General features: G+C 44.1%; 1 protein-coding gene across 4 annotated transcripts in view; it reads left to right on the forward strand.

Moving 5' to 3' along the window:
• PSD3 (pleckstrin and Sec7 domain containing 3) overlaps positions 1-26,413 on the forward strand; it is a 693,256-nt gene that overhangs the window by 548,589 nt on the left and 118,254 nt on the right. For all 4 annotated transcript variants that reach the window (XM_044305119.1, XM_044305127.1, XM_044305137.1 and 1 more), the window contains one exon: positions 4,681-4,877. In XM_044305119.1, the coding sequence (XP_044161054.1) occupies positions 4,681-4,877 (197 nt within the window). The remainder of the gene's footprint in view (positions 1-4,680; positions 4,878-26,413) is intronic.

Here is a 26,413-nt window from a genome sequence, read left to right on the forward strand (position 1 = left end):
AACGTGCTGGTTTTCTGGTGTAAAAAATTGCAAAGTTTGTGCATAGAATCAAAAGTGGGCATGGAAATCTAGGCAAGAAGGTGTACAGCAGATTTAACAAGTGCCACTTATGTATTTAAATTTTTTTGAGGGTTGTAAAAACTGTCATGGTTATTCTCCTTGCCCACCACTATTCCGGGTGGGCATGGGCTCCGCATAACTCACCTAGCTTCTGCCAGGGGCTGTCCGCCAGACCCATGTGTCCCATACAAATGGCCTGACTATAGGCCATTTGTATACCAACTTGTGCCTGTTTCCTGGATCCTGACTCTCTGCTGCCTGGCTTGACCTGTGCCTGTTCACCATACCGACCCTGAAAGCCCCACTCCCTGACTTTTGCACTATTTTACGGATTTACACATACTCTGCCCTGACCTCTGCCTGGTTCTTGACTATTTATATTTGCACCAGTGCCTCTGACCCCAGTGGGTCAGCAACCAAGCACACTGGGACTATTCGAAGAGGTAGCAGCCTGTTAGCTCCCCTGCAATGAAGGCCACATCCCTGCATAGGATGAAAACCAGATAATGTCTTTAGGTCTAGCCCAAAGTCTTAACTGGTTGGTTGGCACAGTGGGTCCACACTGCTTGTGAGAAACCAGAGTAACAGCTCTCTTCAGAAGTGTTATATTTAAAGATGCCGCAAATGTGTCAAACAGGGTGCATCGTTTGATAAAATTGGCGGTCTTTAGGGCAATGTACACTTGAGCAAAACTGATTACAAAAATTCCCTTCATGACAAATCTACTCAAAGTCTTATTATCCCTGGAGGTTAACAATATAAAAGCATGGTGTTAGTGATATTCAGTGCATGCAATACATTGTGGCTTTGTTGGCAGGTGGTATCTCGTGGTCTATTTACGTGTTATATAAAACATAATATTAGAAGTCCAATTCTGGATCACAGTAAATGAGATTAGGGTATCTCATTAAAATGTATTGGGAGTTTTCTGTTATCCACAATCACCTATGGACAACGTTGAACATGGTGTCAAAGGTCTATTGCTCCAGTTAAACTCCTCCACAGAGATGATATAGACACAGACATAATTCAGCCACTACAATGGCAACAGTACCTTTCCATGGATCAAGCCTGATCAAGCCTCATCATTGTGACCGCTGTGAAGCTTGCTGCCATACCCTTCAAGTGTGAGGATGAGATATCTTTAGTTTTCTGATGTGAAAGAGAAAATGATGGACTCTTAAGAGCAGTGAATCTGTTATTTTTTTGCATTGGTTACTATTAGAGATTAGAAAATTTCATATTTTGAAATTCGTTCACGCTTCGTTAAGGCTACTTTCACACTAGCGTTTTCATCTCCGCTATTGAGATCCATCATAGGGTCTCAATAGCGGAATAAACGCTTCAGTTTTGTCCCCATTCATTGGCAACGGGGACAAAACTGAACTGAATGAAACGGAATGCTCCAAATTGCATTCCGTTCCGTTTGGTTGCGTCCCCATCGTGGACAGGATAACGCTGCAAGCAGCGTTTTTCTGTCCGCGATGTGGTGCGGAGCAAGACGGATTTTCTCTGACTTAATAGAAAACGGATCCATCCCCCATTAACTTTAAATGGTGTTCATGACGGATCCGTCTTGGCTATATGAGACATAATACAACTAGATCCGTTCATGACGGATGCATGCGGTTGTATTATTGTAACGGAAGCGTTTTTGCAGATCCATGGCGGATCCTCAAAAAGCGCTAGTGTGAAAGTATCCTTACTGGTTAAAGGTGAATTAAGTTATGGATTTTGTTACCACAGACCATAACGCAATTCTATGACGGAATGCCTTTAGAGGCATTCCGTTATTCATTCCGTCATAATAGAAGTCTATGAGCTGCATAACGGATCCGTCCCTTTCCAGTATGCAGCCCATAGTCTTCTGATATGATGGAATGAGTAATGGAATGCCTCTAAAGGCATTCCGTCATAGAATTGCGTTATGGTCCGTGGTAACAAAATCCATAACTTAATTCACCTTTTACCAGTAAACAAATTGCAAACGGATTTCATAACCAGAAATTTGCTCGTCTCTAGTTAGTATATAATTCTCCAGCATCATGATTGCATTAGCTAAATTGTACCTAATTCTACCTTATTCATTTCTCTTATCAGAGTTTATTTTTTTATTTGAATGTTTTTAAAATCTTCCCTTTAACAGTGTAGTAGAACAACTATTTTTCTTTTTATGTAGTTCACCTGCATCACAGTACCCACAAATGATTTTAGAATAACATTAGAAATATACATCCTAAAACCAGCAAACATTTACAAATTTCTAAATTGTATAAATCTTTTTCAGACTTAGTGCTCATGCACACGGCTCATGCAATACACGTGGCACCGGCCGTGTGCACCCCGCATCACGAATGCGGACCTATTCACTTGAATGGGTTCGCAACCCCAGAGATGCCGCGCGGAAGCACGGATCGGAACCCCACGGACTCACTAAAGAGTGCTTCCGTGGTGTTTCTGGCCATGCCCCTACACGGCAAAAAAGTAGTGCATGCACTACTTTTTTGCGGTTCGGACCATCGAATGCGGATCGAAGACCCCATTCAGGTGAATGGGTCCACTATCCGCATTTGGATGCCCTGCGGTCCGTGCCAGTGCATTGCGGGCCGCATGAGCCCATAGTCATGCTCCTCGTTATAAAATAAAGAAGCCATGGCCTGGACAGCAGCTACACAGTATAGCCATGACAGGTTATGTTGTGGTTGGATAATTGTCTGATTGTTCGTGAAACTCCACATAATGATAGTTTTCATATATTGCAATTAAGGCTAATACTTTGTATTGGTCCAAGTGTATTTGGCCAATTAACAGCTTAGATATGTCAGTACTTTCAATATAAAATGTTCCAAATAAGCAGAGACTCTAAGCACTAGGCTGCAACCCTCAGTGAACGGCAGTGATTTAATTTATGTTATAAGCTGCTGCAACCTGCAACCACTGTCAAAACACCATTGTTCGAAGTGAGGATTTTGGAGGCCAAGATTCGTTCACTTAGATACATTTAGTAGACGTGAAGGTCACAACATGTTATTTCATATGAATGACATATGTAATTATCAAGCGTGAGGATCCTAGTAATAACATTACATGATGAAATGTATAGCACATAAGGTACAAAAGGCACCAGAAAATGAAGCACACACAGCACGCCTCTGCCGCATAGACATGACATTCCAGAGTACTAGGTAATTAAACAATTTGCTGACAACAACACCAGTAACCCACCTACAGCAACAGCAGGAAAAGGTTGATGCGCTTAAAGGGAACCTGTCACCAGAATTTTGTGTATGTCTAGATGGCCGCTAGAACATCCGCAATACCCAATCCCCATAGCTCTGTGTGCTTTTATTGTGTAAAGAACACGATTTAATACATATGCAAATTAACCTGAGATGAGTCCTGTCCCTGTATCTACGAGACAGGACTCATCTCAGGTTAATTTGCATATGTATCAAATTGTTTTTTTACCCAATAAAAGCACACAGAGCTATGGGGACTGGGTATTGCAGATGTGCTAGCAGCCATCTAACAACCCATGTCCTCAGCTCTATACCCAAAATCCCGGTGACAGGTTCCCTTTAACATCATGTACGTGGCTCAAATATGTGTGTGATCTATAGAGCTTTTATACAAAAAATCGGATGCCGTCTGATATTTGCTCATCCATTCTGGAGTCACTATATGTCTACTATAGAAATACATGGTGGAATTAACACTATATCTGTATGTTGGTTGTTAATCATTGGAACGGAGTTACAATATTGTAACAGTCTTATACCTACAATAGATATATTGAGAGAGAGAGAGGACTGATGGATTGATGGAGATTAAGTGGATGGATATGAGATAGATAACAAACAGGCAGCACACTCAAATAATTAAAAAAGAAAATATACTTATTCACCCATGTGGACGTGCTGTTTCGGCTCAACACTAGAGCCTTTCTCAAGCAGTGTGGGTATATCCAAATCATATGGTGTTATATATGTGGTATAGTGTTAAGCGAACTTGCGATTTGCAACTTTGCCTTTTGGGTCATCTAAGAATTCCATAATGGATTCCGTTACCACGGACCATAATGGCATGCACTAAGGAAGCCTATATTCCGTATCGCATTCCGTCATAATAGAAGTCTATGGCCAGCATGCAATACGGAATGACACTTACAGGCTTCCGTGGTGCATGCCGTCATAGAATTCTGTAATGGTCCGTGGTAACAGAATCCATTACGGAATTCTTAGATAACCCGAACGCTGAAGTTGCAAATCACAAGTTCTCTCAACACTAATCCTGTAAATATTGTCACCATCACTACCATAAAGTAAGTACACGACAATACGCAACAAATGGGAAAAGAAAATTCAAATAGATAGAAAGGAAGCTAGAGAGAGAGATGTGATGGATATTTAATGGATGGAAATTAGATAGACAGGAGTATAGATAGATTGTATTGCTGTTCTGGTATTGCAGAGAATGAATATGCATAAATAGGTCGATGGATGATAGATACATATATGATTGATGGATATGTGTTGGATATTAGATAGATAATATGATGGATGGATATTAGATCGATTAGATAGATATTATTTTAACATATATATATTTATTTCTTAACAGGGATGATGTTGATGCGATGAAGAAGTCCCCATCAGACAGCAATGATGACAAATCCAATGGCATGGGATCAAAGAGTGTTAGTCGGATTGGAAGTAGCAGCAACCCATTCCTGGACATCCCCCATGATCCTAATGCTGCAGTTTACAAGGCTGGTTTCCTTGCACGCAAAATCCATGCAGACATGGATGGGAAAAAAAGTAAGAAATTTAATGATGGTTTTAATTATGTGCTTTGACCCTGCTCCACTGTGACTTTGGGAAAGTACATATATGCATACATAATAAGGGCAGACTTGTAAATTGCACTGCAGAGCAATATGGAATGTGTTATTTGCTGGTACTGTAAATGCGTGCACTTCATCATTGCACTGGTTTTATGCTTTCTCTTAGTGTCATTACCTGGTACTGCAGTAATAAAAAAAATTCAATTTCCTGCAAAATGTAGGTAAATCGATGTAAATGACAAATATGCTAATGTCGGGAGTACATGACTTTTTAATTCGGCTCTGAAGCTTACTGAAAACACTATGTAGCTGACTGGTCTTAAAAATGACCTTTACATCTGTCAAGATGCTCATGCACCTTCAGTAGCTGTAGCCCCACAGTTATTCCTCCCATTCCCCATACACATGCGCGCACTCAACTGTGCATGCATGTGTTCTGAATGGGGAGAGGAAAGTTAAGGCAGGTTTACACGCACCGACCAGAAAGCCGATTGTCGGGAAGCATTCCTTCCAGACAATTGGCTGCACATTTACATGCAGCTATCTACTTCACAGTATGAGGACAAGGGATCACTAACACTTTTCCTCATACAGCTGCGCTGTTTAGATGGCATGTTCTGCAGCCCAGAAACGATATTTGGTATATCTGCACTAACGTTTCGCTTGAAATGACCTTTACATCTCATTTCGCTTAAAATGACCTTTACATCTGTTAAGATGCTCATGCACCTTCAGTGGCTGTAGCCCCATAGTTATTCCTCCCATTCCCCATACACATGCACACTCAACTGTGCATGCATGTGTTCTGAATGGGGAGAGGAAAGTTAAGGTGGGTTTACACGCACCGACCAGAAAGCCGATTGTCGGGAAGCATTCCTTCCAGACAATTGGCTACACATTTACATGCAGCTATCTACTTCACAGTATGAGGACAAGGGATCACTAACACTTTTCCTCATACAGCTGCGCTGTTTAGATGGCATGTTCTGCTGCCCAGAAACGATATTTGGTATATCTGCACTAACGTTTCGCTTGTTCATCGGGTGATCAGCAGCACAGTTAGATGGGTGGATTGTTAGGAATGAGTGTTCGCAGGAACGTTCGTTTCCAACAATCTGCCTGACAATCGGGCATTGTAAATCCACATTAAGACACTGACAGAAATCTCTGGGGCGGCTTATCTTCCCTGAGAACAAAGAATGCCGCGTTAAAATTCAACATGCATGATGCTTCTTTTCCCCTGATACATCTGGAAAGAGTCAGGCCACAAAACGCATAGGAAAGTTGGCTGGACATATACAGTCACTAGGACAGGAATATGACCACATTGTCTTTCCCACTAGTGCCTCCTGATTCATTGCTCTCCATATAGATCACATATGCTTTAAAGGGGTTGTCTCATCTGGTCAATGCCTTTGTAAATGCCTTATTGGAGCATAAGGATATCATAGTGGGGGTCCAACTCAGGACCTCTCACTGTGAGTCTGAATGAAGAGGCCCTAGAAAGAAACTTGAGTAGGCGCGATTTAATACTACAGCAATCACTGTAAAGAGAGTGAACACCCACACACTTCTATGGCGAGAACAGCAGCGAGAACCCAATGCAGACAGCTGTATTATGGTGGCTTATTCTGACTTGGGTTGTGTACTTGAGACAACCCATCTAAAACATGGTGATAAGATGTTTCTTCAGGACCGTTTCACAGATTGCTTGATTTGCATGGGCTCTACAGTGAGGAACAGAAGTATTAGAACACCCTGCGATTTTGCAAGTTCTCCCACTTAGAAATCATGGAGGGGTCTGAAATTCACATTGTAGGTGTATCCCAATCTGAGAGAATAAAAAAAAAACCTCAGGAAATCACATTGTATGATTTTCTTGCACTGCTGAACAGAAGTATTTGAAAACCTGACAAACAGCAAGAATTCTGGCTCTCAAAGACCTCATGGGGTATCACTGATGATAAGAAAGGCGAGGAATCGGCCCAGAACTACAAGGGGGGAGCTTTCAATGACATGAAGAAAGCTGGGACCACAGTTTCAAAGGTCACTGTCGGTAGAATACTACGCCGTCATGGTTTCAAATCGTGCATTGCACAGATGGTTCCCCTGCTCAAGTCATCACATGTCCAGGCCCATCTGAAGTTTGCCAATGACCATCTGGATGATCCAGAGGAGGCATGGAAGAAAGTCATGTGGTCAGATGAGACCAAAGTAGAACTTTTTAATCTAAACTTCACTCGTCGTATTTGGAGGAAAAAGAAGAGTTGCATCCCAAGAACACCATCCCTACTGTGAAGCATGTGGGTGGTAACATCATGCTTTGGGGGTGCTTCTCTGCGAAGGGGACAGGACGAATACACTGTATTAAGGAGAGGATGAATGGGGCCATTTATTGTGAAATTTTGAGCAACAACCTCCTTCCCTCAGTCAGAGCATTGAAGATGGGTCGTGGATGGGTCTTCCAACATGCAACGACCCGAAACACACAGCCAGAACAACCAAGGAGTGGCTCCGTAAGAAGCATATCAAGGTTCTAGAGTGGCCTAGCCTGTCTCCAGACCTAAATCCAATAGAACATCTTTGGAAGGAGCTGAAACTCTCCGTTGCTCAGCGACAGCCCCGAAACCTAAAGATCTAGAGGAGATCTGTGTGGAGGAGTGGGCCAAAATCCCTGTTGCAGTGTGTGGAAACCTGGTCAAGAACTACAGGAAACGTTTGACCTCTGTAATTGCAAACAAAGGCTTCTGTACCAAATGGTAACACTGATTTTCTCAGGTGTTCAAATACTTCTGTTCAGCAGTGCAAGACAAATACATTCTTTAAAAATCATACAATGTGATTTCCTGATTTTTATTTATTTATTCTGTCTCTGAGTGGGAATGCACGTACATTGTGAATTTCAGACTCCTCCATGATTTCTAAGTGGGAGAACTTGCAAAATTGCAGGGTGTTCAAATACTTCTGTTCCTCACTGTATGTATCCAAATTAGCAATATGTCTGTGTTAGCGGCTGATTACTCAGAACGCTGTCAAGAACAGGGCTTGTAAACTTCTCAGAATCTCAGCATGCCTGTCAATCTCTGTATAGGACCATTCTGTGTTCTCCATGTCTTCTCTGTGAGAGACAATATGTGGATGCTTTTTTAACACTTGAAGGGGACCTGTCACATTTAAAAAGGTGAATGAGCTGCAGGCAGCATGTTATAGAGCAGAAGGAACTGAGCAGATTCATATATAGTTATGTGGGAAAAGATTTAATATAACCTCTATTTTAAAGGAGTATTCCCATCTTGGACATTGTGGACATATTGTTAGAAGTTGGACCTGCACCTAGCAGACATTGGGGGCATATTCTAGCAATATGCCCCCATCTTCCAAGATAGGATTACCCCTTTAATATGCAACAAACGGGAGGCTTACTAGGATGCAACAGTCCTACTGGATATGAAAGTTCAGTGGCTCTGGGTGCCCGAACCAGCATAAATAGTAGTAGATAAATCAAAATAATGGCTGTCAAGTGTACAACTATGTAGGTTCTCAATATCTATATAATTTATTCCTGCCAAAATGCAATATGGGTGAATATATGCATAGTAAAAATCATATCAAATACAATGATCTGTGTGTTTTCTGCATCTATATGTCCATTCTGCGAAAAGTTGGAACATGTCTTATACTTGCCTGCAAAAATGCGGACCGTGAATCCATTGAAGTTAGTGGATCTGCAAAAAATTCAGATGCAACATGAATGGTGTCTGTATTTAGCGGATATGGACTGCAAAACGGATACGGTCATGTACGTGGGTCCTAAACTTGATATGAGCAGAACCCTTAGAGTGGCGAGATGTGCTTCAGAGCTGGCTGTCATATGTACACTATTCCTATTGATCCTATTTGTCTAAGTGACATCTGTGAGCAGGATGATTATTCCTAGCAGGACGAATAGTTTATAAGGCTGCATGTATCCTGAATACAGTCCACCTTGGAAAGGTTTGGTTATGAATAGTGTTCAGCGAACTTGTGTTTTAAGTTCTGTGTCCAAAGATCGGGTTCTGGTTAACGAAGAATCCAGTTATGGATTCCGCTACCACGGATCATAACAGAATTTGGAATCCATAATGGGATTCTTCGATAACCCGAACTTTGGACGCCGAACTTAAACCACAAGGTCGCTCAACACTAGTTATTAATCAATAATTCAACAAGTCATAGTGTGAAGAGTGGCATTTGATTACCACAAGGGCATCAGGACTTTTGGCTGAGCGAGATCTTATTTTGAGATTGTTTTTATTGTATGTTTTATCATTTTTATTATGTATAAATCCATCCTTATTGCATTTTGGCAGTAATAAACAATTTAGATATTTAGAACCTAGATTGCTTTATACTTGAGAGCCATGCCCATTTTTTTACATTTATAACTTTATTAATTCAGTATTTCATTCATTTAAATTCCTGCTTATTCTGGGCTTTGAAGGCAAGGAGACGGTCCTATCAGTGATTGACAGCCTTCCCTCTATGACTGTGTATACAAAGAGAGCTGTCAGTCACTGACTGAGGACAAGGAGGTGGTCCTATCAGTGACTGACAGCCTTCCCTCTATGACTGTGTATACAGAGAGAGCTGTCAGTAACTGACTGAAGACAAGGAGACGGTCCTATCAGTGATGACAGCCTTCCCTCTATGACTGTGTATACAGAGAGAGCTGTCAGTAACTGACTGAGGACAAGGAGACGGTCCTATCAGTGACTGAAAGCCTTCCCTCTATGACTGTGTATACAGAGAGAGCTGTCAGTCACTGACTGAGGACAAGGAGGTGGTCCTATCAGTGACTGACAGCCTTCCCTCTATGACTGTGTATACAGAGATAGCTGTCAGTAACTGACTGAAGACAAGGAGACGGTCCTATCAGTGACTGACAGCCTTCCCTCTATGACTGTGTATACATAGAGAGCTGTCAGTCACTGACTGAGGACAAGGAGGTGGTCCTATCAGTGACTGACAGCCTTCCCTATATGGCTGTGTATACAGAGATAGCTGTCAGTAACTGACTGAAGACAAGGAGACGGTCCTATCAGTGATGACAGCCTTCCCTCTATGACTGTGTATACAGAGATAGCTGTCAGTCACTGACTGAGGACAAGGAGACGGTCCTATCAGTGATGACAGCCTTCCCTCTATGACTGTGTATACAGAGATAGCTGTCAGTAACTGACTGAGGACAAGGAGACGGTCCTATCAGTGATGACAGCCTTCCCTCTATGACTGTGTATACAGAGATAGCTGTCAGTAACTGACTGAAGACAAGGAGACGGTCCTATCAGTGACTGAAAGCCTTCCCTCTATGACTGTGTATACAGAGAGAGCTGTCAGTAACTGACTGAAGACAAGGAGGCGGTCCTATCAGTGACTGTCAGCCTTCCCTCTATGACTGTGTATACAGAGATAGCTGTCAGTCACTGACTGAGGACAAGGAGACGGTCCTATCAGTGACTGACAGCCTTCCCTCTATGACTGTGTATACAGAGAGAGCTGTCAGTAACTGACTGAAGACAAGGAGACGGTCCTATCAGTCATTGTCAGCCTTCCCTCTATGGCTGTGTATACAGAGAGAGCTGTTAGTAACTGACTGAGGACAAGGAGGCGGTCCTATCAGTGACTGACAGCCTTCCCTCTATGACTGTGTATACAGATATAGCTGTCAGTCACTGACTGAAGACAAGGAGACGGTCCTATCAGTGACTGACAGCCTTCCCTCTATGACTGTGTATACAGAGATAGCGGTAAGTCACTGACTGAAGACAAGGAGACGGTCCTATCAGTGATGACAGCCTTCCCTCTATAACTGTGTATACAGAGAGAGCTGTCAGTAACTGACTGAAGACAAGAAGTCGGTCCTATCAGTGATGACAGCCTTCCCTCTATGACTGTGTATACAGAGATAGCGGTAAGTCACTGACTGAAGACAAGGAGGTGGTCCTATCAGTCATTGTCAGCCTTCCCTCTATGGCTGTGTATACAGAGAGAGCTGTCAGTAACTGACTGAGGACAAGGAGGCGGTCCTATCAGTCATTGTCAGCCTTCCCTCTATGGCTATGTATACAGAGAGAGCTGTCAGTAACTGACTGAAGACAAGAAGTCGGTCCTATCAGTGACTGACAGCCTTCCCCCTATGACTGTGTATACAGATATAGCTGTCAGTCACTGACTGAGGACAAGGAGACGGTCCTATCAGTCATAGTCAGCCTTCCCTCTATGACTGTGTATACAGAGAGAGCTGTCTGTAACTGACTGAAGACAAGGAGACGGTCCTATCAGTGACTGACAGCCTTCCCTCTATGGCTGTGTATACAGAGATAGCTGTCAGTAACTGACTGAAGACAAGAAGTCGGTCCTATCAGTGATTGACAGCCTTCCCTCTATGGCTGTGTATACACAGATAGCTGTCAATCACTAATACGACCGCCTCCTTGACTTCAAAGCCCAGAATGAGCAGGAATTTAAATTAAAAAAACACAAGTTATACTGAATTATTTAATAATTTTTGGTGGTGGGGTGTTTAAATTTTTCATGGCTCTATATTAAAGAAAGTTCCTGAAATCCTTCAGCTTCCACTCTGGTCACTGTGCCTCATATCAGACTGACTCTTTCTGTTCTGTAAAGATCATTTTTCAGCAGGCATGTCATTATTATCACAAGCAGGGTTACAATAACAGGTAACAAATATAATAAATGTACCCATAGAAGGCCTTGAGTTAACTCCTGTCTACACGTTCATGTGATGGTACATAAGGCTGCTGTAGAACATCTCTTTTTGCAGTTGATAGCAGTCCGTGCAGGATGATCACTTTCATACGGAAAACAGATTAGAAAAAAAAAAAAAATGAAAAGTTTATCACTCAGTATCTGACTTTAAAGGGGTTGTCAGGGTTCAGTCATATTCAGAGCATTTTTATGAATTCACTGAATTGCGCAGGGCAAAGGCTTTTTATGGAGATCCGGTTGGGATCTGCCTTGCTCCCTTGTTACATTCTGTTTGCCTGTGTATGTCTGCAAATTAGCTAATTTTTGCCAAACCAGAGAACAGGTGCCAGGATTCCCCCTGAGCTGTGTCTAAGGCATCTCATTCAGCCACCCAGTACCCTGTTATGTACTGATGAGGGGCAAGAAACCTAAATGAGATGTCTACAATTGAGTTGCTCTTCCTTTTGGAGGACTTATTGTGCTGCCTGACATGAGTTGATTTGAATACCTCTTTGCCGTGGATCAGTGCCTGATAAATAAGTGTCCATATACCCCGTTTAGTGACCTGTGCCAGCCTAATAACCCTTTACTCCAGTATGAAATAGCTCTTTACTGTACCTCAACAAGCATTGCATTCATTATCGTAGTAAACTGGCCCCAAAGTGTATAACACTTAGAACATCAGGCATCCAAGTCTAAGTTTATCCAGTGCTAGTATAATCAGTTGTATGAGATTGTGTTCTTTAGGAACTTTGCAGCCTCTAGTGCAAGCATCAAGTTCTCTAGAGCAATTTTTGGGAGGTTTGACATTATTATTATTCACCCACAACAACGCAGTGAAGCAAGAACAAGCGAAAAAGCTTTTCTTCAATGTACCACAAATGAAAAAGCTATTTCCCAGTGACAGCTCTAAAAAATTTAATTAACTGTGGGCACCTACTTGTATTCATGGCTGAATTCATCTAGATTATAATCAGTGACTGATTCCTATGTCTCTGCTTTGTAATGATCCCTGTGGATGTGGCTAGTGTATACATCTAAGGCTACTTTCACACTCGCGTTTTGGCTTTCCGTTTGTAAAATATGTTCAGATCCTCTAATACATTCTGAATGGAAAAGGATCCGCTCAGAATCCATCAGTTTGCCACCGTTCAGTCTCCATTCCGCTCTGGAGGCGGACACGAAAACGCTGCCTGCAACGTTTTGGTGTCCGTCTGACGAAACTGAGCCAATGACACAATCTGGCACAATAGAAAACTGATCCGTCCTCCATTGACTTTCAATGGTGTTCAAGAAGGATCCGTCTTGGCTATGTTAAATATAATACAAACAAATCCGTTCTGAACAGATGCAGACAGTTGTATTATCTGAATGGATCCGTCTGTGCAGATCCATGACGGATCCGCACCAAACGTGAGTGTGAAAGTAGCCTAACCTGTAGATATAGTGTTATCCTCCTTATTGTATTAGACAATTCTTCGCATCCTAGACATTAGCTTCTTGGATTGTCCTCCAAGATAACAATCTTCAGGAACAATAAGTCTTTCTGAAGATGCCATCTTAAAGGATAACTGTCGTATATATATTTTTGGGGGTATTGGATTGTGGTGATTAATATCCCCTTGGTGGCCCTATTTAAACTTTTCACTGTGTATTCAATTACCCTATTTTTGTTCCCTGTACTGCCTACTTTTACCTGTGCTTAAAATAGGGTTGCTAGACATGGTCCATCTATCTGTTGAAGGACGGAGCACGCAGAAGCAGGCAGCGTGCAAGGTCATAATTGCTGACAGCGAGGGACTGTACAGGGAGTGCAGAATTATTAGGCAAGTTGTATTTTTGAGGATAAATTTTATTATTGAACAACAACCATGTTCTCAATGAACCCAAAAAACTCATTAATATCAAAGCTGAATATTTTTGGAAGTAGTTTTTAGTTTGTTTTTAGTTTTAGCTATTTTAGGGGGATATCTGTGTGTGCCGGTGACTATTACTGTGCATAATTATTAGGCAACTTAACAAAAAACAAATATATACCCATTTCAATTATTTATTTTTACCAGTGAAACCAATATAACATCTCAACATTCACAAATATACATTTCTGACATTCAAAAACAAAACAAATCGGTGACCAATATAGCCACCTTTGTTTGCAAGGACACTCAAAAGCCTGCCATCCATGGATTCTGTCAGTGTTTTGATCTGTTCACCATCAACATTGCGTGCAGCAGCAACCACAGCCTCCCAGACACTGTTCAGAGAGGTGTACTGTTTTCCCTCCTTGTAAATCTCACATTTGATGATGGACCACAGGTTCTCAATGGGGTTCAGATCAGGTGAACAAGGAGGCCATGTCATTAGATTTTCTTCATTTATACCCTTTCTTGCCAGCCACGCTGTGGAGTACTTGGACGCGTGTGATGGAGCATTGTCCTGCATGAAAATCATGTTTTTCTTGAAGGATGCAGACTTCTTCCTGTACCACTGCTTGAAGAAGGTGTCTTCCAGAAACTGGCAGTAGGACTGGGAGTTGAGCTTGACTCCATCCTCAACCCGAAAAGGCCCCACAAGCTCATCTTTGATGATACCAGCCCAAACCAGTACTCCACCTCCACCTTGCTGGCGTCTGAGTCGGACTGGAGCTCTTTGCCCTTTACCAATCCAGCCACGGGCCCATCCATCTGGCCCATCAAGACTCACTCTCATTTCATCAGTCCATAAAACCTTAGAAAAATCAGTCTTGAGATATTTCTTGGCCCAGTCTTGACGTTTCAGCTTGTGTGTCTTGTTCAGTGGTGGTCGTCTTTCAGCCTTTCTTACCTTGGCCATGTCTCTGAGTATTGCACACCTTGTGCTTTTGGGCACTCCAGTGATGTTGCAGCTCTGAAATATGGCCAAACTGGTGGCAAGTGGCATCTTGGCAGCTGCACGCTTGACTTTTCTCAGTTCATGGGCAGTTATTTTGCGCCTTGGTTTTTCCTCACACTTCTTGCGACCCTGTTGACTATTTTGAATGAAACGCTTGATTGTTCGATGATCACGCTTCAGAAGCTTTGCAATTTTAAGAGTGCTGCATCCCTCTGCAAGATATCTCACTATTTTTGACTTTTCTGAGCCTGTCAAGTCCTTCTTTTGACCCATTTTGCCAAAGGAAAGGAAGTTGCCTAATAATTATGCACACCTGATATAGGGTGTTGATGTCATTAGACCACACCCCTTCTCATTACAGAGATGCACATCACCTAATATGCTTAATTGGTAGTAGGCTTTCGAGCCTATACAGCTTGGAGTAAGACAACATGCATAAAGAGGATGATGTGGTCAAAATACTCATTTGCCTAAAAATTCTGCACTCCCTGTAAGTAAATGATTAAAGCCAGGTCCTCCCCAGCAGCTGATAACAGTGCCTGGGCTGTGTGCACTTCTCCCTGTCCCTGCGCTTGGCAGACGCTCCCTCACTCAGCAGACTGGGACAATGCAGAGTCGAAGCAGCGCAGACCAGGGAAGGGAGATCTGCCGTCTGCTCAGTGTATAAATGAAAGCAACATGTGGTAAGAGGACCCCTTTGTGCTGCAGGAGATTAAGCCTTTAGGGGGAGGGCTGTGGTTACTGACACCTTTGGGGGGCTATTGTTACTGGCTAGTGAGGGCAGGCGGGATTAGCCTCAGGGGGAGGGCAGTGCCTGCCATCTTAACTGAATAGTGAAATTGCAGTTTTATGCAGACTGGTTGCTAAGGGCTGAATCTTATTAAATATGGGGTAAGTCAATCTAATAGTAACTGATTCTGGAATATCATGTTATTAGTAACTACATATATGAAAATTTAAATTAGGGTCTAAATGTGACAGTTATCCTTTAAAACCTCAAATGCGTGGTCAGCTTAGGACAAACTTGGTTTCCAGTTATCGGTTTCATATTTTGATTGATTTGATATAATAAAAAGGAAGTTACACTCTGGTGTTGAAACTTGTTTTTTGTTAGATTACAACAATTCTAGCAGTCCTGGAGGAAGTATTACTTTATATTATTCAGGAAACTGGGCTACAGACCTGGAGCCCAACATTAGAATTACAGCCTATAAATACAACATAGTAAAACGTAGTTGGAGTTGAGGAACGCCTCTTCTGCAAACCTTCCAACATAGAGTATGCATAGTTAGGGCCAGCCATACACTTAAGATAGAAATACAAAAGAAAGACCTAGGGTGTCCCAGGGGAGGGTGAGGAGGACAGTGTCCACACAATGCACCCCAGAGGACACACCTAAAATGTGACTTGGCAAATGCTCCCGAGTTAGACAGTAGAAACAAAGAAAATAGGAGCTCATAATGCCAAAAATATAATACATTTTATTAAAGCATGATTAAAATGGCATAAATAAATAAATCAAAGGGCATGATGCCATAAACATGATAAAACAGAAGCAGAGGACAAAAAAAAAGCAGAAGGCACCACCCTGGGAGAACAACACACAGATCAAAATGGTATAAATAGTGTATACATACAGCATGGGGATAAAAGTACTAGATGGAAAATCTAGACCCATGCAGAAATAAAATGGATGGGGTCACCTGGTGAGATTCCCGTCAGCACATATACCTCCAATAGGCAATAAATGGTATGCAAATAATAATAGTAGCAATAACAATAATGCAGACCAATCAGTAAAGACCAAGTGAGTAAATAACAAGGTCAAATAGCTCAAGGAGGGTGGTGGAGAACAGGAACTCACCGGAGACTAACGGTGTGTGAAGAGACCCAGGGTGGCACTACCCCAACGCGCGTTTCGGCGTACCTTCGTCAGGGGGTCTATCAGGGTGTGAATTAATACCCAGGAGAAAAGGTGACTTTTATTGTTTATGGACATTTCTTGTGTGTGAACAAACACCAAGCCACCTGCGTTTTGTGATACAGCTTATCTGCATTTTGTTATACACCAATGTGTGAATACACACCGCTGTTTGATTCAAGAACTGTGTACTTTGCCTCTATACTGCATCCGCTAGTCCTAACTACCAGAGCGAATCCCCACAATATACAGAACACACATACATCATTTAAATCCTCTGGCAGCCAGTATCCTTTAAAGTTACAACTGAGCATGTGCACGGTTTCGACCAAATGCTATATCTGCTGCATCAGTAATCTCTTCACCATAATCCTGACGTCTACAAAAACCTCTATATTACAGGGACATAAAGCAGAGGTGTCAGCTTAATACTGCCTGTAAGGGCAGCATATTACAGCTACAGGCTCATACTCCTAGTAGCCAAACATGGTAATGAGTCTTCTGTATTCATGAGGGGTGCACATATACACAGTACAGGTAAACTCGAAAAATTAGAATATCATGCAAAAGTTCATTTATTTCAGTAATGCAACTTAAAATTAAAATATTGTGAAAAGGTTCAATATTGTAGGCGCAAAGGGGTACCGGAGATTGTGACTTTGGGGTTTCATAAGCTGTAAGCCAAAATCACCCAAATTATACCAAATAAAGGCTTGAAATATCTCGCTTTGCATGTAATGACTATCTCATATGTTAGTTTCACCTTTTAAGTTGCCTTACTGAAATAAATGAACTTTGCATGATATTCTAATTTTTTTGAGCTTCACCTGTATATACACCTATACACAGGAGTGTGTCAGTCACCGATATCATGACTGACAGATCTGCCTTTAAAATCACTGAACAGAGAGAGTCATGGACTTTGTTGTTGGGGACAGCTCCTTTTTCAGGATGTTCTCCACTGTAATTCACAGCCTGAGACAGGGAATGTCATGGCGTAACTACTTTTAACCCCTTCAAGCGACAGCCAGTTTGGCCCAAATGCCGGAGCCTCATTTTCAACTTCATAAAACCGTTATCACTTTCATTCCCCATATGTCTACTTTATGTTGGCATCATTTTGCAAATGTCATTTTATTTTTTTAGGAAGTTAGAAGACTTTAAACTTTAGAAGCACATTTTAGAATTTTTAAGACAAGTTCCAAAACCCACTTTTTTAAGGACCATTTCAGTTATGAAATCACTTTGTGGGGCTTACACAGTAGAAACCACCCATAAATGATCACATTTTAGAAATTACACCCCTTAAGTTTTTCAAAACTGATTTTACAAACTTTATTAACCCTTTAGGTGTTCCACAAGAATTAAATCAAAATGGAGGGGAAATTTTAAAATGTAATTTTTTGGGGCAGATTATCCATTTAAATCCAATTTTCCTGTAACAGAGCAAGGGTTAACAGCCAAAGAAACCTCAATATTTATTACCCTGATTCTGCAGTTTACAGAAATAGTCCATTTGTGATTGTACACTGCTTTATAGGCACACGGCGGGGTGCAGAGGGAAAGGAGTGCCGTATTGTTAACGGAGGACAGAGGTACCCCTAGAAAGAAAACACCAAAAAGTGACCCCATTTTGGAAACTACCTCACTCAAGGAATAATCTAGTGATAAAGTGAATGCTCTTGCTTCGTCTGGGGCCTTTCAGTTTCAGACGAATAAGGATGCGAAACCCGGGTCGGGCTTTTGTAAGTATAATAAAGAAGCGTAAACTATTTTACATGCGGGTCTGTGCTATGTTGATACTCTTTTTGAAGGCGTGAGAAGCATACCCACTACCACTCGGTTCAGAGACGAAGGCTCCTTGCAGACAAGCGTGAGTGGATTAGGTCCGGATGCGTTGTGGATACGTTCAGTGAAAAATGCGCAAGCAAGTTCATTTAGTTTTCTATGCGATCGCGTTCAGTTTTTATCGTGCTGATGCAATGCGATTTTCATGCAGCCCTATTCAAGTCTATGGGGCCAGCATTGCGTGAAAAACGCAGACTATAGAACATGCTGCGATTTTCATGCAACGCACAAGTGATGCATGAAAAACATCGCTCATGTACACAGCCCCATTGAAATGAATGGGTCCGGATTCAGTTCGAGCACAATGTGTTCACATCACACATTGCACTCGCTCGTGTGTAAGGTGCCTAAGAAGCTGCGAAGGAGGAAGGATAATTTATTTCATTTTTTGAATGACAGATATGAGAAAAGACCATTTTTATTTTAATTTTTTCTTTTTTTTTTCTTACAGTTTTCACTTTTTTTGTACTTTTCTCAACCACATGGATGTCGCGGGCGGCTGCTGATCGCGGCCTCTATGAGGTTAAACGGCCGAGATCAGTGCCAGCACCGATTTCGACTGTAGCAGCAGAGTGTCAGCTGTAAGTTACAGCAGACACTCTCTGCTGATGGCAGCGGCTACTTTCCTGAGCCACTGCCATCTCAGCTGGCAGAAGGTACATGGCAGCAGGGGGCATCTGGGGGACAATGGGGGGCAATGGCCACATGTAGGGGGCACTTAAATGTATCAGAGCCACTGGAGGCAAGTTGGCAGTCATGCCTGATTTCAGGCTGTGATCTCTGGCGTGAAGATCACAGCCTGAAACCGGCATTTTTCTCAATGAAGCTCTCCGATTGGTTAGTATGCAGAGACTAACCAATCGGAGCGCTAGCCGGCAAGGGACCACTCTGATGGGTCCCTTGCCGGCTTCCCTGGTGTCTATGCTCTTGGGGAGGGCAGAGAATCCCGGGCTGTGACACTCTATAGCAAACTGGATGTGACTGTATGTCCAAATGCGGAAAGTTACTTGCAATTTGAACGTACAGTTACGTCCAAATGCGTGAAAGGGTTAAGTTGCATCGTCACCTTTCTACTGTCAGTTTTAAAGTCTCAGATACACAAGTTAATGCTCAAATGATAGCAATGAAGAAGCAATAAGGCTTCACAGAACATAAATGACCCAGATCTCCATCTGTTATCTTTGGGCTATTTTTACTTTTGTAAAAATCATACAATAATTTTTTTTCTTTTTAGGGTCTGTTTTTAGACCACTTTTTGCTCCATCAGGGCAACATCACAGAAGTGCAGTATGCAGCACTATACTTACCTAAGAGATCCAAAATAGGTATATGGAGTTTGTAAGTTTCCATTTGGATCCTTCGTACAATACTGTTGCTTAAAGGGGTTGTTTCACTTAGTCTACATTCACACCTTAGTTGTGAATTCCGGCAGGCTGTTCCGGAAGAGAGCAGCCTGCTCAAATTCACCGGATCCAGCTCCGCTGGATGCAAATGGTATGTTTGAGGGCCAGGTACAGTGGAGATCCGTACATATTCCGACAGACAAGCGGAGAACCAGCTGGACACAAACCGCTGCATGCTGCGTTTTGTGTCTGGCCAATTCTTTGCTTGTCTGTCGGAATAGCCATGCCAGAGTTTCCCACCAGAGGAATGAAACTAGCCTTAGGCAAATGGCATCTATCATGTAGAGAAAGTTAATACAAGCCACTTACTGATGTATTGTGATTGTCCATATTACCTTTTATCCATGGATCAAAAAAGGGCTGGCCTCTCTTGTAACCAGGACTGCGAGATTGCGGATAGGCACGCATGCGCAGCAGCTTGTGTCTCAACCACCTCATAAATGTGGCCATTACCCATAGAAATGAGCAATGTATAATGTGATTGAAAAATGAATCCAGGCAATATGGGCGATCACAATACATTAGTAATTGCCTTGTATTAACTTTCTCTACATAATAATGCTATTTTCCGAAGTGAGACAACCCCTTTACATTATAAACAGATGCCATGATGCCAGTGTGAAGAAAGACTTAGGCCTCATGCACACGACAGTATTTTTTCACGGTCCGCAAAAACGGGTTCCGTAGGCCCGTGATCCGTGACCGTTTTTTCGTCCGTGGGTCTTCCCTGATTTTTGGAGGATCCACGGACATGAAAAAAGTCGTTTTGGTGTCCGCCTGGCCGTGCGGAGCCAAACGGATCCGTCCTGAATTACAATGCAAGTCAATGGGGACGGATCCGTTTGACGTTGACACAGTATGGTGCAATTGCAAACGGATCCGTCCCCATTGACTTTCAATGTAAAGTCAGGAGTCCCTTTTATACCATCGGATCGGTGTGTTCTCCAATCCGATGGTATATTTTAACTTGAAGCGTCCCCATCACCATGGGAACGCCTCTATGTTAGAATATACTGTCGGATATGAGCTAGATCGTGAAACTCAGATCCGACAGTATATTCTAACACAGAGGCGTTCCCATGGTGATGGGGACGCTTCAAGTTAGAATATACTGAAAAACTGTGTACATGACTGCCCCCTGCTGTTTTTAACTCATTGGTGGCCAGTGCGGCCGCCCCCCCTCCCTCCCCTGTAGTTAACTCATTGGTGGCCAGTGCGGCCGGCCCCCCCTCCCTCCCCTGTAGTTAACTCATTGGTGGCCAGCCCCCCCTCCCTCCCCTGTAGTTAACTCATTGGTGGCCAGTGGGCCCCCCTCCCTCCCCTGTAGTAAACTTGTTGGTAGCCAGCCCCCCCTCCCTCCCCTGTAGTTAACTCATTGGTGGCCAGTGGGCCCCCCTCCCTCCCCTGTAGTTAACTTGTTGGTAGCCAGCCCCCCCTCCCTCCCCTGTAGTTAACTCGTTGGTGTCCAGTGGGCCCCCCCCTCCCTCTGCTGTAGTTAACTCGTTGGTGGCCAGTGGGCCCTCTCCCCTCCCTCCCCCTCCTAATTAAAATCTCACCCCCTATCATTGGTGGCAGTGGAGAGTACCGATCGGAGTCCCAGTTTAATCGCTGGGGCTCCGATCGGTAACCATGGCAACCGGGACGCTACTGCAGTCCCGGTTGCCATGGTTACTTAGCAATTTGTAGAAGCTTCATACTTACCTGCGAGCTGCGATGTCTGTGTCCGGCCGGGAGCTCCTCCTACTGGTAAGTGACAGATCATTAGGCAATGCACCGCACAGACCTGTCACTTACCAGTAGGAGGAGCTCCCGGCCGGACATCGCTGCTCGCAGGTAAGTATGAAGCTTCTACAAATTGCTGAGTAACCATGGCAACCGGGACTGCGGTAGCGTCCCGGTTGCCATGGTTACCGATCGGAGCCCCAGCGATTAAACTGGGACTCCGATCGGTACTCTCCACTGCCACCAATGATGGGGGGGGGGGGAGATTTTAATTAGGAGGGGGAGGGAGGGGAGAGGGCCCACTGGCCACCATCGAGTTAACTACAGCGGAGGGAGGGGGGGCCCACTGGACACCAATGAGTTAAAGGGGTTGTCCAGGTTCAGAGCTGAACCTGGACATCCCTCCATTTTCACCCCGGCAGCCCCCCTGACATGAGCATCGGAGCAGTTCATGCTCCGATGCTCTCCTTTGCCCTGCGCTAAATCGCGCAGGGCAAAGGCATTTTTCTGAGTTCCGGTGACGTACCGGGGCTCTCTATGGGGCTGACAGGAACCCCGGTGACGTCACCGGCACTGATGGGCGGGATTTGGCTCTGCCCTAGCCAGTAAAACGGCTAGGGCAGAGCTAAAGCCCGCCCCTCAGAGCCGGTGACGTCACCGAACACACTGCTGGGCGGAAGTTACCGCCCGGCAGTGTGTTATTGTAAACACAAGAGCCTGTGCCCTGCACGATCCAGCGCAGGGCACGGGAGCGCATCGGAGCATGAGATGCTCCGATGCCAGGCTCAGGAGGGCTGCCGGGGTGAAAATAAGGGTATGTCCGGGTTCAGCTCTGAACCCGGACAACCCCTTTAACTACAGGGGAGGGAGGGGGGGGCTGGCTATCAACAAGTTAACTACAGGGGAGGGAGGGGGGCCCACTGGCCACCAATGAGTTAACTACAGGGGAGGGAGGGGGGGCCCACTGGACACCAATGAGTTAACTACAGGGGAGGGAGGGGGGGCTGGCTACCAACAAGTTAACTACAGGGGAGGGAGGGGGGGCCGGCCGCACTGGCCACCAATGAGTTAAAAACAGGGGGGGGTCTGCCCCCTGCTGCCTGGCAGTACCTGCCAGGCAGCAGGGGGCAGTCATGTACACAGTTTTTCAGTATATTCTAACCTGAAGTGTCCCCATCACCATGGGAACGCCTCTGTGTTAGAATATACTGTCGGATCTGAGTTTTCACGAAGTGAAAACTCACCTCTGAAAAAGCTTTTATGCAGACGGATCTTCGGATCCGTCTGTATGAAAGTAACCTACGGCCACGGATCACGGACACGGATGCCAATCTTGTGTGCATCCGTGTTCTTTCACGGACCCATTGACTTGAATGGGTCCGTGAACCGTTGTCCGTCAAAAAAATAGGACCGGTCATATTTTTTTGACGGACAGGAAACACGGATCAAGGTCTCGGCTGCAAAACGTTGTATTTTCCGATTTTTCCACGGACGCATTGAAAGTCAATGGGTCCGCGAAAAAAACTGAAAACGGCACAACGGCCACGGATGCACACAACGGTCGTGTGCATGAGGCCTTACTTGAAAAGTAATCAGATTGTGAGGATTCGAATGCTGTACTGTAAGGGCTCATTTCCACAGGTTGATAATCGAATGGCACTCATTTAGTGCATTTAAATGGAGCAATCATTGTACTGTATGGGGATGAATGATCACCCCATACCTTCTGCATATTGTTGCCAGGGCATTGTTGCCAGTACATGCCCTATCTACACCAGGGGACAGGCTGCTTACTAATAAGGACTTTGCAAAAAAAAGATGCAGTCAACAACAGACTACCATTTTCTCATTTGCTGGTTTATTGCTGGGCATGTTTACATGGGGCAATTTGAAAAACTTGTATAGCGATGTGACTTAAGAAGTTATCAGTTACTACAGGGTATGCGCTATTTCTGCAGACCAGACTGTATGTAATCTATGGGATAATATCTGCTTTACTGTAAATGTTTTGAACAGTTGCAGTCACCAAGGAGTCTATTGACCATAAAAGCACATGGCTACAGTGCCGAGTGCAGATACACAGGTCACACAGCTTCAGGTTAATGCCAGCTCCTCAGAAGCCTGTTTGGTCTGGGAAATATGAAATGTAGGAAACGTGAGGGTGAGAGCATCTGCTGCTCATCTGACCCAAACTCATTGCATCCTAGTGATTTATATCTATGCTATGAGTTTAAGCTTGACCGTGGGTCTACTGTACTCGAATGTGCTGTTTGTACAGTATAGTAGGCCCATAGTAGGGCAGGACCTGTGATGCAGTAGGTTTGGGTCAGATGAGCAGTGCTTCCATCTCACGACCACACAGCCATCTGAAACCTGCCTTACTCATATTCTTGATAATTTAGAGTAGGGGGGTACTATATATCTTATAGTGCATCTTATAGTGCACATCTCAACTGCTACAGAACCTCTTTTTGAAGAATCATGTCAGCCTTATATCCACTATTTATTGATTGATATGAAACACCATTATCCTTTTCATAAAGAAGGCCTGTAGCAGATATATTTCGGTGTTCTTCTGCAGCAGCTGGTGCCCCGTAATATAGTATACACACTGAAGCTGCTGAAGAACCTCGGCATAAACAGAAAGGGAGCCCTACATGTCATTCAGTCAGCGGTTATCATCCACTTCTGTCAAAAAGTGTACGTCTCCCTGATTCTGAGAAACTCCAGAGAAAGTATCAGCCACGATATTGTATTTGTATGTCATTTCTGATGCAACCCACTGCCGCTCAGTTTTCATATATCTTCTGATACTCAGCACATCACTTCCGTTTTAATGCTAATGATGATACATTTTGAGATGAACATTGAAGACAAAAGTAAATTCAACACTTTCGTAACGTAATCATAATTTCCACTTTATTTTACTTCCGTCCCAGCGTTCAGCGGTGCTCTTTTCAATTCATGACTTCTGAATTATGTTTACTCCTCATAATTGGATTTGGCATTTCTGCTTAGTCTGTTTGTGTTTGATGCTTTTCGGCGCGTAAATTGTATTGCAATGAATAATGTTTGCATCAAATGCACTTTTCTTTGTCAGCGCCACATGATAGATGTGCGCAGAATGAAAGCCATGAACTTTCTTTTGTAGTTCTTCTGTACATATCCACTGCTTAACACCTGCACCACAGAAAGTCTGATAGTTAAATAGCTTAGATTTACTCTATTAACATATTCCATGTCTCATTTCTAGCAATTAAAAACCACAATGAATTTAGTGCCATTGTTACAAAACTGTTAGTTACACTGTTACAAAACTGTTAATTACACTGTGTGCGGTCGGTCAGGACTTCAGGGACCCGTAACTCCCGAACCCTTGGACCGACGGAGCCGGATTTTGGATATGTTGTTCCCCTACACCAGGACTGTCTGAGGATACCGAATGTAAAGATGTACCCCCTGGTTTTGGGGTACATCCAGAACTTGGGTAACATTGTGTGTGGGTTGATTATGTTAAAGGCTTATCTGAGGGGAGGAGACGTGGGGGCTGTCCCAGACATGTAATTGTGTATTGTGGTAATCATGTAAATGTAGCCCTTCCCAGGGCAGGATGGCATAAAAGGAGGCCCCGGGTCAATAAACATCAGTCTTGCTTAACCTTCAAATCGCAGCCTCGACTCGTTTGTGGAGGGGGGAAGGATTATCCTAGCTGAAAGATCATTACCGGGATTGTTCTACATTTACAGGATCCTTCTGGATATCGCGACAAAGCGGCTCCTCTCTCTCTCCCTAAACAGAGATCCAGACTATCCAAGCGGTCCAGCTCCCAGCTAGCCGGGGAGTAACCGTAACATTTGGATGGCAGCGGTGGGATTGTCCTGGATTTCCTAGGAGAGGTACTGAACGGATGGAGAGCGCTTACGAAAAATTGAAACGTGCGACCCTGAAGGATTTACTCGAAAGCAGAGGGGGGAACGCCAGCAACCGTCCGAGAAGGGAACTGATCGCAGAACTAACCGAACTGGATCAGGGCTTCACGATGGCAGAAACCCCGACCACGAGTAGTGACGAAAAGACCAGGATTGTTCGGGAGAGGCTCTCTCTATACGGGCCGAACCCACCTATGGAACTGGTACAGCAGTTGATGGCAGAAGCGGACGAGGATATACGGAAGGCTCGAGCCCACGAACTCAGCCTAGTGACCGCACACCGCAATGCCGAAGCACCTCAGGTAATCGTTCCTGTCGGAAACGCCGGGAGGCCAAAGATACCCTATGCGGCTTTTAGACCCTTCCTAGAAAGCGAGACAGGAATCGATGAATATTTGGCGGACTTCGAGAGGCAATGTGCCCTGCACCAGATTCCCAACAGAGAGTGGCCCACGATATTGTCTGGAAAACTATCCGGGCGAGCTCTGGAAGCATTTCGGACTCTGGGCGCTGAGGAAGTGACACAGTATGCGCTGGTCAAAGAGACACTGTTGCGGCGGTACGCTGTAACTCCTGACACGTATCGCCGACAATTTCGTAGCACGAGAAAGAAGCCTAACGACACACATATGGAATGGGCGCACCGAATGCGGAGAGCGGCAAATCACTGGATGAGCGGAAGTAAAGCTGTGACTGGTGAGGAGATTTTACAATTATTTCTCTTAGAACATTTTTATAACGGCATGGAGCAGCAGGGGAAGGAATGGCTGCGAGACAGACGACCCTCTACCTTAGAAGAAGCAGCCAAATTGGCCGATGAACATTACGACTCCCGTCTACACGAACCCACGAACTACCGAGCCCCAGCACGGGTCGAACACAAAGATGTTTACCGCACGCCACCACGTACTGAATTCCGAGCCTCGGTGCCCGCGGGCCCCGCACGTTACTCAGGACCACCGAATAACAACTCTGATCGTCCCAGACCGACCTGCTACCGATGCAATCAACCAGGCCACCGCATGGCTAGCTGCCCCCTTAATGCACACCAGACCCCCCGGAATTATAA

Source organism: Bufo gargarizans, chromosome 1 (genome assembly GCF_014858855.1).
Source record: "Bufo gargarizans isolate SCDJY-AF-19 chromosome 1, ASM1485885v1, whole genome shotgun sequence".
Classification (NCBI taxonomy): domain Eukaryota; kingdom Metazoa; phylum Chordata; class Amphibia; order Anura; family Bufonidae; genus Bufo; species Bufo gargarizans.